The 12,500-nt window shown below is 43.2% G+C and overlaps 1 protein-coding gene across 1 annotated transcript in view; it reads left to right on the top strand.

Moving 5' to 3' along the window:
* The window catches only part of dlec1 (DLEC1 cilia and flagella associated protein), a 54,176-nt gene that overhangs the window by 1,808 nt on the left and 39,868 nt on the right, over nt 1-12,500 (top strand). The window contains exons 3-7 of the mRNA XM_063206354.1: nt 1-62; nt 498-608; nt 2,417-2,613; nt 6,460-6,680; nt 10,176-10,257. The exon at nt 1-62 is cut by the window's left edge and continues 92 nt beyond it. Of these exons, the coding sequence (XP_063062424.1) occupies nt 1-62; nt 498-608; nt 2,417-2,613; nt 6,460-6,680; nt 10,176-10,257 (673 nt within the window). The remainder of the gene's footprint in view (nt 63-497; nt 609-2,416; nt 2,614-6,459; nt 6,681-10,175; nt 10,258-12,500) is intronic.

Genomic DNA, 12,500 nt, shown 5'->3' with positions numbered 1-12,500 from the left:
GCGGACCAGGGCCCAGCTGGAGGAGGAAGTGGGGGAGGTGTACAACGAACTGGGATTACCTGGTAATAATATAATACGTATTCACATTGTGCAAAAAATGCAAACACTGTAAATCCCTTGAGTTGTCTCAGTTAGGAATTCACATGAACAAAACCATCTGGTATTCAATTTATTTCATAGTTCCTTTTTCATTGCATCTGCAACAGACTTACAGAAAGTAACGTTAACTACTTACTTACACTACCTACATTAACCCTGATGGCATGTTATAGTGTGACAACACAATTTGTCACGCTTTATTGTGTAATAAACACAGGAAAATAAAGTGTGTAACTGTGCCTTTATTGCTTGGGAGCAGACATTGAGATACGCCTTACTGTACATGAGTATGAGTACCAAGATATTAAATGTATACAAAGTATTTGTTGTTTGTATAGTACTACTAGCAGTACACTAACACTCTAGTGCCTAATGTATTTGTGTGTTGTATTGTCCAGTCCAGGCAGCGTTTGTGCGGTGTGTGGACAGTGAGCTGCTGAAGAAACATCATCTGATTTGCCCAAAGGATTACATCATCGAGCAGACGCCTCTGGCCAATGCCCCACAAAGTACGCACAGGATATACAGCACTGCCATACACTGAATGCAAATGCACAGTAAAACTAGAAGCACTCAGAGAGCGCAGACCTCCGCCAAGGAAGCTGCTTGATAGAACATTTGACTATGTTACACCCGATTTTCATTCAAGTCGTTCTGCCTTCTTTTTGTTAGTTAGAAACTGGAATGTTTTGCCCTGTCCCAGCAATGGTGAACACTCTTTAAAAAGGTCCTGGTTGTGGTTCGTGATCCGGATCACCACCAGAATTTAAGAGTTTCATCCATCCGTTCATAACTTTTTGAGTTATCCTGCTGACAGGATCTTTTAAAGAGTCCTGGTTCTGGTTCGTGATCCAGATTAGCCTGGTCCTGACCATTCCAGAATACTACTATTTCATTTCGTATTCATGGTCTGGAGGTTGTTTGATCTGACGCTATTGCAGGAAGCAGGAAGGAAAATTACGGAAAAATCAGGATTTAACTTATAAGTTGCTGAACAAACATGTCTTACGTCTATCTATGGTGATGTAGGACCGTTTAACAGACATGACTGACAGAACATCCTACCATAGGATAAAATTACAATGTAGAACCGTTTGTCAGAACACCGGCGCAAATCCTACCGGTCAACATCGCTCCACAGAAAACAGGTACCAGACATAGTGCGGAGCCAAGTCTCTTGGCGGAAATACGTAGGATGGTGTGTGAGGCTAGATCCAGATCACCACGAGAATTGAATCACTCGTTCCTTGGGTCATTTCCAACAACTCCAGAAAGTTTTGTCCAAATCCATTGATTCGTTTTTGAGTTATCCTGCTGACAGACAGACAGACAGACAGACAGACAGACAGACAGACAGGCAGACTCCGTGGCGGAGGTAAAAATGCTGTGTTAGCTCACACATTTATAGAGTTGATTTAACGTCTTCCAGAGTGTCCCAGAGTAGTCTCTAGATCAGGGGTGGGAAACGTTTTTCATTTGAGGGGCCAAATTTGATAAAGTCCTCCAAGGGCCGTACTGTGAACACAAACCAGGATGTCCGCCTGCACTTTAGAGCTATAAGCGACCACCTTTACAACAGATCCCACCTTCCCACCTAATAGGTCCCCTGAAATTATAACTTAATAGTATTGCAAATGTATTTTCTAATATTTCTTTACAAAGGCTGACTCAAGGGCCGCAAACGTCCCTTGAATAGGTTCCCCACCCCTGCTCTAGATGTTGAATTAACACTGCATTTCTTTACTGCATTTCATAACAATGACAATGCAGAATCTTAAGTACCCGATTAAGACTTGGACATTACTATTTTGGTGACAATAAGGTTATAACAGAGAAACAGCGCTAAAGGGTTAACCACTCTATGCCACTTTAAGCACTCTTCGCTACTGATATTGGTTATTAAGCCTTTACTCAACAAACAGCAGTGTGTAACCACTCTACGCTACATCACAATAATACAGTATATCACTGGGGGGAGGTGGCCACCGAGAAGTGACGTGGCATTTTCAGGGAGAGGTGTCTCATGTCAGAGTTTATCCAGCGTGATCACAACTGACCAACTACTATCATTGACTGGAATCACTGCGTGTGTGTTCTCTGATGGGCATTCTCTCTCTCTCTCTCTCTCTCTCTCTGTCTCTCCATCCCTCTCCCTTTTCTTCCTCTCACTGTCACTTTCTTTGTCTGCCTCATTCTTTCTTCATCTCCCCCCCTCTCTCTCACCCCCCCCCCCTCTCTCCTCTTTCTCCCCCCCCCCCCCCCCCCCTCTCTCTCTCTCTCTCTCTCTCTCTCTCTCTCTCTTCTCCCCTCTCTCCAGGGAAGGGTGCGTCTGGTTTTGCGCGCCCCACTGTGTGCTCTACTCACCACTCTTGTCGTGACCCTCAGGATGACGGCTACACCTTCATCCCCCCTCCCCCCCACACGGCCGAGGAGCTACTGGAGGTGTCAGAGGGGACCCTGACCAAGACATCCAGCTCCGATGATGCCAGTGGAGACACACACACACCACCACAGGTACACACACACACACACTCACATACACACACCCTCATACAAACACACAATCACACATATTCATACACGCACATGCACACACACACATATGCACGCACACGCACGCATAAAACGCGCGCGCGCGCACACACACACACACACACACACACACACACACACACACACACAGACACACACACACACACACACACACACACACACACACACACACACACACACACACACACTAATTCCAATTGTCAGTCTTTCTGCCTTGTTTTTGTGGAGTTAGAAATTGGAATGTAAAAATTGTCTTTTTTTTTTTTTTTAAATCCTGGATCTGGATTTCGTCCAAATCCATGCATAACTTCTCGAGTGACCCTATACTATACTGTACTACACTGTACTATACCGTACTGTACTATATTTTACTATACTACAGTATTTTGTCCTGTTGTGTCCTGTGCTATCTAGAAGCCCCCTCGTCCATGTGAGCCTTGCTAACTTCAGGAGCTGAGTTATGAGTTATACTGTACTGTACTGTGCTGTACTATACAGGGTGTCCGCGGGGTCTTAAAAAGTCTAAAAAAGTTTAAAATTACACGTTTTCCATTTTAGGCCTAAACAAGTCTAAAATATACGGATATTTTGCACTGTTAGTCTAAAATTGAGTTTGAGTAATTTAAGACCTACGTTTCAATGCAAATCACTGATTCTTGAGAAAGTGGCTAAAACAGGTTGTAATGTTGACAGAAAAAAACAAAGTGAATTACAAAATTATATGGTATATCCTCGTAGACTAAGGTCTTGGCTTTTCAGAAATGCACAAGGCCAATCTCCCCATTATGTATTTTTTTCAGAAATCAGGCTTTTCTCCGATCGTACCTTGTTTTTTGTCAACACCGTCAGACACAATTAAAAGTTATTAAAATTGTATTGATTTGGTTGCATATGTATCTGGAGTTTTTAAGTGATTATGTGTATTTTTTGGTTCACACATAGGCCTATGCCTTTAAATGTTGAAAATTCACTTTTGTTCTATTTTAATACTGTTTCATGTGTTCTAATTTTAAAATATGTACCGTCATACGATGCTTACTTAACGCCTAAATACAACAAACAATTTTTTGTAATTTCACAAATATTCGTGTAGGCTTAAATTGGCTATTACTTTGATATTTCAACAACTCCTAAGGAAAATTTTGTAAGCACATTCCTTTAAAATGTCCAAAACTCCTTACGGTGGTGACTTAAGAACTGACGGTGGTGACAGTAATCTGAGAGTGGAGAAAGTGGCCTAATTAGTACCTGCATTTAGCAAAATAAATAGCCCTCTCAAGTCAATGGCATCTTGCATAAACACTTTATTTTTGTGTGTGCACAGTATGAGCATGTGTTTTTTTCTTCATTAGTTAGATTATCTAGGAAGTAAGCCACTGGTTGTTGACAATGTGGTAAAAACAGCTTTTAAGTTGTTCAAATCCAAAATATAGAGGTGTATTATCATAGATGTAGGTCTTGGCTGTGCAGTGAATGCATTGGCCAAGCTCCCCATGTATAAAATTTTTCATAAAATGGGCTCTTTCTTGTTTTGTCAACAGCGGCAGACAGAATTAGAAGTAAAAACACATGTTTACTGTATTAAAGTGAATTATTTTAACAATTCAACATAACTGTAGATACTTATTGTATGCATATTCTTAAAACATGTCAAAAATACGTAAAACATGTGTTTTTTGGTGAAATCCATCAGATGTCACCACCGTCAGGTTTTCTGACAGAAAAACCTCCAAATGCACCTCAGTGGTGGCTAGAGTATCATTTTGGATCACAATTATTACTAACATGCCTAGTAATGTTTCATTAACCAGCACAATTTAGTAAAATATGGAACAACATGATGAGCAGAACAAAATCTGACGGTGGTGACATCTGACGGTGTGAGACAAAAAAACACTCTTTTAAATATTATGCATTGTTTGTTCACATTAGCCATTTCATTTTCGCTCTGTTTCTTGGGTGCTTCATACCTTTTCTGAAAAAAAATATATTTATTAACATTAATGTAATACAATACTATTAAAACCCCCGACGGTGTTGACAGTTTATGGTTGGGACAGTACCAGTGTCCAAACAAATTAACAAATTGAGGACAAAAAATAATAAACTTACAGGAGCTTCAGTGATGGTGAAGTAGGCAGTAGAGCTAAAGGTTTGAAAAGGGGTCCTCAGTAATGAAAATGACCTTGTGCATACCTGATTTTATTGTCTTTTAGAAAAAATCTGACGGTGGTGACCAATATGCTGGACACATTTTGAGCAATCAGTAAATAATAGTAAATATTGTTTTACATCCACTATGTGCACATCTGTAGAACCACTTTAATATGGTCTTCCACATCATGGTGATATTGTTCAATTCTGTTAGTGATTTTTGTATTTTAAGTCAATTGAAATGATGATGCCAGTCCTTGGGACAGGCGTTTTTACAGGGTGTGGACAGGTTTATAGCCATGAAAAGTAATAAAATTACACTTAAATATTTCAAACAACTGTGTATTCGTGTGACAGACCCCTTGGCCATTACCTGGGTTCATTTTGTTTGTGAAAATTTAGTTGATTTTCAACAGAATTAATATTTTACTGCAGGGACATGTTTTTGCCAAACTTTCAAGAATCAGTGAAATTATTGACAAAGGATTAATGTTTATTTGTTTTGTTTCGCTTTGTTTTACGTCCTTTTCCACGCCGCTGTTTTTTTTTCTTGATATAGGTGTGTTGCTTGCACATATGCCATTCTTATTCGCATTTAAAAACCTCACGTCAGTGTAATGTAAAGACAGGCTGTTCACAATTGCTGGCTTTGATCACGTGAAAGTGTGTGTGTGTGTGTGTGTGTGTGTGTGTGTGTGGGTGTGGGTGTGTGTGTGTGTGCAATGCCGCTGACAGCTTTGACCGGGCCCGGGACAAAATCATCGGAATGGGCCCCACTCTCAATAAAAACAATATATTTGGGTCCCAATTCTAGGGCCTCTCTTTCCAAGGGTCCGGGTCAAATGTACCCTTTGTCCCTCCTGTCAGCTTCCCTGCGCGCGCGTGTTTGTGTTTTGTGTGTGTGCGTGCGTGTCACCGCAATCTGGCTTCATTTCATTTTTTGATACTCTGTGAAGGTCTAAAACAGGGGTCCCCAAACTAAGACCCGGGGGCCGGATGCGGCCCGCCATGCCCCTTTGACCGGCCCTCCACCTCTCTGTACCTCACCATTTGAGCTGGCCCACAGAAGCAATCCTCACAGAAAAATTTAATGATAATATTTTTTAAAATATTTCATTTTGTTTATCAACAGGCCTTCCCTTCCTACAGTTTAATTTTCACTAACCTAGTGTGAATCACCAGAAGTTTTGTATTGATAGTTTCTCATCTCACTGTAATATAAACAGGCCTAACATTTCTATTGTAGCCTATCACTCATAAACTGTCAATCTCCATATTTTTCTAACCTTCCTTGCTATTTCTACATGGTTTTTAGACATTAAAAGGAATACCTGTGGTATTTCAAATTGAAAAACATGTGAAGTACTCACTTCTTTTGCAAATCACTTGTAATGATGAACTAATTTGCGCTAGAAAGTATGGCTATAACAAGCAGTAGCCTGGGCAGTGGCCTAGTATTACAGCCCACATGATTGATCCCGGCCCCTGATCACAGTCAGGAACGATAATGTGGCCCCCAGAGAAAAAGTTTGGGGACCCTTGCTCTAAAATTTAGCCCATGGTGGTCTAAAAAAGTCTAAAATTTCACTTGTTAAAACCTGCAGACACCCTGACTATACAGTACTTAAATGATATGGTCTCGTCTACCTCTAGAAGCCCCCTCGTCCACGAGAACCTCACTGGCGTCGGGAGCTGAGTGCGGCCAGTCGAGCGGAGGAGAGGGCTGGGCTTCAGCGGCTGCGAGAGCGACAGAACTTCCTGCGGAACCCTCGCTTCCTCCCACCACTCGCTACGCGGGGCGGACACTCGCTCATCCTGCGTGGTGCGAAGACGGAAAGGATGGTGGACGGGAAACGCGTCGCTGTGGAGGAGAGGTACTGAATATTAGATCAGATTAGATTAGATTAGATTACACAGGCTGGTCATGGAAATCCTGGAATATCATGGAGATTCAATAGAGGTTTTTCCAGTCATGGAAAGTCATGCAATTTGGCCATGTTGCCTGTATAGTCATGGAATATCATGGCAATTTGTCAAAAGTATATTATGTAAGATCACAGCTGACAATGTATGCTGGTTTTCCTCTCTAAAATTGTGCAACATTCTTGAATGAAATGGCTGAAATGGCAATTTGAAAGACTGGTCATCACAAAAATCTGATCACTATTGGGTATTTCCTTTTACGGAGGTCATGGCAATTTTACTCTATGGTTAGGGAAAGTCATGGAGAGAGGTTTAAATCTGACTTGGAATGGTAGCCCTGATTACATTACATTGTATTATACGTAGTTATTGCAATTCATGTAATGCCCGCTTGGATTACAGTTGCTAGGTCAGACAGGCAGACAGGTGTGAAGGAGAGGTACAGTGAAAGTGAAAACCCACCAGGGAACCGACCTATTGTCATTGTGACACAGCACTCCATGGCAAAGTTCTCACTGCATAGAACAAAATTGAATTTATGCCTCACACATGCAAACAGTGCCCCAAGGTAGGAGTGTGGCAGTACCATACTCAGGGTACTTCAGTCATGTCGTACTCTCACAGAATTTCTGGTGTGTTAGTTCCGGTTATCCAGTTAGCCCACCCTTCTGAATGATTTACTGTAAAACTGTCAACCACTAGCAAGAATAAAAATGGCGCTGCCCCTGTGACAGTGGATAAGGTGGACAGTTCCCTATGAGAGAGACAATTCCACTTCCGACCTGAAGGGCAGCTGGAGATGACAATCACTCAGTGTTGCTTTTTAGTTCACACCCGACCGCGTGGAGCAGTGTAACCAGTGATTACTCCTACACACAGAGACACAGAGAGGTATTGATAGCCTGCCTGCCTACCAGGTTAGCCCATCCCTCACCACCAGGCACGGTGTGCAGCATCATCCTTTCAAACTGATATGACTCACTATCCGCCTTGAAACATCGCCTGGCGCTCATAGAAAGCTGAAACACTTCTGACATCCCCAGTGGCCTCACACTCTACGCTCGCCTCTGTCTAGGGAAAGGGAAGTTACATACCATGGCAACAAAACAGGATCAAATTCTACACCCATTTTTCTATTTTAAGCACCAAACCAGAGTTTCTAGATCTCTTCACTTCCCTGAAAATGTAGGAATGAGACGCTCTTCACTATACCAAGAAGAGGTTCTGGGATCAGAGCGTTTGTCTTGTAGTTGTCTCGTTGCCAAGCTGTTTGTTCTCTATTGAAGGGTGAGGCCTGTTTTTTTCTATTTTTTTAGAATAGCAATCTGTGTGTGTGTGTGTGTGTGTGTGTGTGTGTGTGTGTGTGTGTGTGTGTGTGTGTGTGTGTGTGTGTGTGTGTGTGTGTGTGTGTGTGTGTGTGTGTGTGTGTGTGTATTTGTGTGTGTGTGCGTGAGCGTGTGTGTGCATGCGCGTGTGTGCGTGCGTGTGGTTGTGCTGAAGTCTGGACCATAACAATATGCCCTACAATCTTGCAGTAATAGTTTCCACAGTCTGCATTATGTCATTTGTCTCTCTACACAATTATGTGTGTGTGTGTGTGTGTGTGTGTGTGTGTGTGTGTGTGTGTGTGTGTGTGTGTGTGTGTGTGTGTGTGTGTGTGTGTGTGTGTGTGAGTGTGTGTGTGTGTGCTTGAAGGTGGTTTCTGTCAAACAAAAACAAACAGTGATGACATGCATTCTCTGTGGTGCTGTGTGTGTGTGTTTGGGTGTGAGAGGGACAGAGAGAGAGAGAGAGAGACAGACAGACATACAGACAGACAGTCAGCCAGGGGAGAGTCTAATTTATCAGCATTGTGGAATAGTCTGGCTCAGGTCTGGTCTTATTCTCAGGACTCCTCTCTATCCCCATAGTGTTCTATCAAATACGCCTTCCTCTAGCATGTTCTATCCAATACGCCTTCCCGGCTCTATCTTGTCAAATCAAATACACCTGTCCAATATGCCTTCCTCTATTGTGTGCTGTCAAATACGCCTTCCCGGCTTTCGGGTCTGACTGGCGGTCGGAATCCAAGGATCTAGTACCCCCCATTGGCCCTGCTGCTGTGACGGTATCATCTGAGGGGTTGTATAGGGATTGACCAACGTCTCACCCCAATGGTCCATGAGCCTCACCTCTCCTGCAGTGCAGTTGTAGCGGGGGATTCGCCGTTGGTCTGACCCCAAGCGAGGAGCCAGATGCTCTTCTGGTGATTTCCATTTCACTAGAGAGGATCATAAGACCATACAGACTCATCATCTGACTGCATGCACTCTCACACACACACACACACACACACACACACACACACACACACACACACACACACACACACACACACACACACACACACACACACACACACACACACACACACACACTCACTCACGCACACGCATGCACACACACACACGCACACACGCACACACACACACACATCCTGATGATCCTGGGAGTTCAGGGAGAGGAAGAATGCAAGAAGGGAAGTATGAAAACAAGACTATTGAAGAGAACATGGCACAGGACTTATAGTTTGTTTTCCATTCCAAACATGCAACAAGGCACAATGAACTGCCTTAGTATTAGTGACTCAGTGACTCACAGTAAATAGCAATAACTGCTTTCAAACATTGAGCTCCATTCATTGGTTGGTATTCCACTAACTGTGTTTATACACTATCTCCATAAACCATCAGTGGCCTGCCGCCTCTGCCCCACTCAGTGTCACAAAGGGCCGATGCAACGGAGATGTTTGGTGGCATACTAGCCAGAGGTCGTTTATTAAATGTGTTTCATTCGCCCTCTTGATTAAATTAGCCGCTGCATTCCACCAGAGGAGGTTGCTGCCATGGGCTGCCCGCTACGCTTATAAGCCTCCGTCTGCATGCCTGTCTGCATTTACCCCGATATGCTTTTAATTCATGCGACAGGCCCTTCTGTCTGGAGGGTGCAGGCTGTGCTGCTGGTAGGACATTCCATTTCTGTTGTGGTGCTGCCATGGTGTTCCAGTGTTAGGGCATGGGACATGGGAATTGGGGATGGGGGGATTGCGGCAGGGGCGGCAGTGGGCATGACATGAGAATCGTGATGGAGGTCAGCCGTAGTTGTGGTGGTGGCATGATGTTATGTGCCAGTGTGGTAATGGTGTTGCGCGGGGCATGGCACATAGGCCGCGGGCTTGAGATGGGCATGGGGATCGGGGCCTTGGTCATGAAAGATGGGAAAGGGGGGCATAATGAAAAGGATTACTGCGAAGATAGGAACATTAGAGCACGAGTGTGTATACTAGGTCCAAACGGTGTGTGTATGTGTGTTTTTGTGTGTGTGTGTGTGTGTGTGTGTGTGTGTGTGTGTGTGTGTGTGTGTGTGTGTGTGTGTGTGTGTGTGTGTGTGTGTGTGTGTGTGTGCAGCCCTGCGGGTCCTGTGCCTGTGTTCCTGGCCAACCCTCCTGTGGTCCTCTTCACCAATTACAAGGAGGGACAAGTCTATGAGGTACTGTACTGATTCCACCTGACACCTGTGTGTGTGTGTGCGGCTACATTCAACAAGCTAATCAAACACATATTCTCTCCCTTCTCTCCCCCCTGCCCTCATCCTCTTTCCCCTCCATTTCCTTCTCCTTCCCACAATCCTCATTCCCCCATCCCATATATAGTGGTTTGTGGTATGTGTATGCCATGGCGGTATGCATACTCTACTGTTTTTGCCAACGTACAGAGAACGCTGCATGCATGTAGAATACCAGATAGAAAGTGTGTGTGTGTGTGTGTGTGTGTGTGTGTGTGTGTGTGTGTGTGTGTGTGTGTGTGTGTGTGTGTGTGTGTGTGTGTGTGTGTGTGTGTGTGTGTGTCTGTCTGTCTGTCTGTCTGTCTGTCTGTCTGTCTGTCTGTCTGTCTGTCTACTGTATCTGTCTGTGTGTACCTGTTTATCGCTGAACAAAGATTGTGTTTGCATTATTGAAAAATACCCAGGAATCCATAGGCTATATATCATTGATGTTATTCATTGACTTCAGTTAAGCATGTAGAGGTTGCTGTCACTCATCAGGGAGGCCAGCCTGTGGCTCCTTGTTTTCTCTGCCAGTCTGTGGTCCCCTGTTTTGACTGCACAGACAGTAATTAGCCATAATTATCACTTTGCAGTCAGAGGCCACAACAACGCACTCACTGCTGCGTGTACCTCCTGAGGGGATTTTTTGTTCGTTTTTTATGTAACCACCATCAGTACATTTATATACAGTTGAGGACGATATTATTAGCCCCCCTTCTGAAATTAGACATTTCTCTTGATTTCTCAGTAAGAATGACCATTATTAACCGTTTATGTTATTCTGGAAACAAATACACTGATGGAGATAATGTTCAATGAGTTGAATTTGGATTTTTCTATTGTTACGATGAGTTTAAACAAAAAAGGGCAAAAATGACAAGGACACAATTATTAGCCCCCTGATCATTAATAGTCAATATGGCGGCATTTATGAACCAAAACTGACAACAGGCTCTGATAAGTTGCTACCTAGGTTGGCACATGCCCCACTATGGATTTTGGCCCATTTCTTCACTGCAAAGTGTTCTAGCTGGTCCAAATCGCATGGATGCTGAGCATAGACATTTGCCACAGACTCTCAGTGGGATTGAGGACTGGACTATGAGCGGGTGATTCCAATATCATGGTTTTAGTGTCCTTGAAGAACCTCTGAACTAATCTAAATGTATGCTTTGGGTTACAATGTTGTTGGAAGACCCAGCAATCCAGATTCAGACCCAGACTCCCTGTGTCTGAGGCTGAATAACAGACTAAACTTGATGCCCCACCACTGTGTGTAACTGTAGAAACTGCTTGGCCTCATTAGACCAAAGAAGCATTGGACACCTGCCTAGATGATTGTTATTGACCTGGCCTCACCTGGAGTTTTTCCCCCACCAAGAAAGACAGTTGTTAGGGCTTGTCATCATATTGGGCTTTGGGGCCATCATCACAGAAGAACCCCTTTACTAAAGGCAGTGCATATCAGAGTGTTACTGAGCTTTGCCTGTGAACATTTGAAAGTCAAAAATGAGTTTTGAACATCTCTGCTTTCATCTGATGTTATTCAATTGCACCTGCTTTGATGCATGAATTCTGCTTCTGTCAGGTGAAGAAAGGGATAGGCCTTGAATCGTTATAAGATGGTTTCCACAATTAAACATGGTGGCGGATGCATCATTCTGTGGCAGCCTCAGCCACAGGAAACCTTGTTTGGGTGTACGGCACCATAAAAACTGAAAATTATGATAGAATGTGGAAAGTGACCTTGCAAAAATATGCTCATAGAGGGAGCTAAGATCTTCACTGGATCTTTCAATAAGATAATAACCCAAAACTTGCATCCAAAATAGTTCAAATGTTCCTCAAGGATACTAAAACCATGGTCATGGAGTGGTTCAGACCTCAATCCTTTAGATAGTATTTGAAGAGTGCTGAAAATGAATGTCCATCCTCAACATCCATGCCATTTGGACCAGCTTAACTATTTGCCATGAAAAAAATGGGCCAAAATCCCTGGTAGGACATGTGCCAACATAGTTAGCAACTAATCAAAGTGCCTGGTGTCAATTTTTGTTCATAAATGGCACTGTATTGACTATTAATGATAAGGGGGCTAATCATTTTGTCCTTGCCATTTTTACACTTTTTAGTTTAAACTTAAAATGGAAAAGTCCAAATTTAACTTATTGGATACTATCTCCATG

The sequence above is a fragment of the Engraulis encrasicolus genome, chromosome 9, assembly GCF_034702125.1.
Source record: "Engraulis encrasicolus isolate BLACKSEA-1 chromosome 9, IST_EnEncr_1.0, whole genome shotgun sequence".
In the NCBI taxonomy this organism is placed as follows: Eukaryota; Metazoa; Chordata; class Actinopteri; order Clupeiformes; family Engraulidae; genus Engraulis; species Engraulis encrasicolus.
The sequence above is the reverse complement of the archived record's forward strand: the minus strand, read 5'-3'. Positions and strand labels throughout refer to the sequence as shown.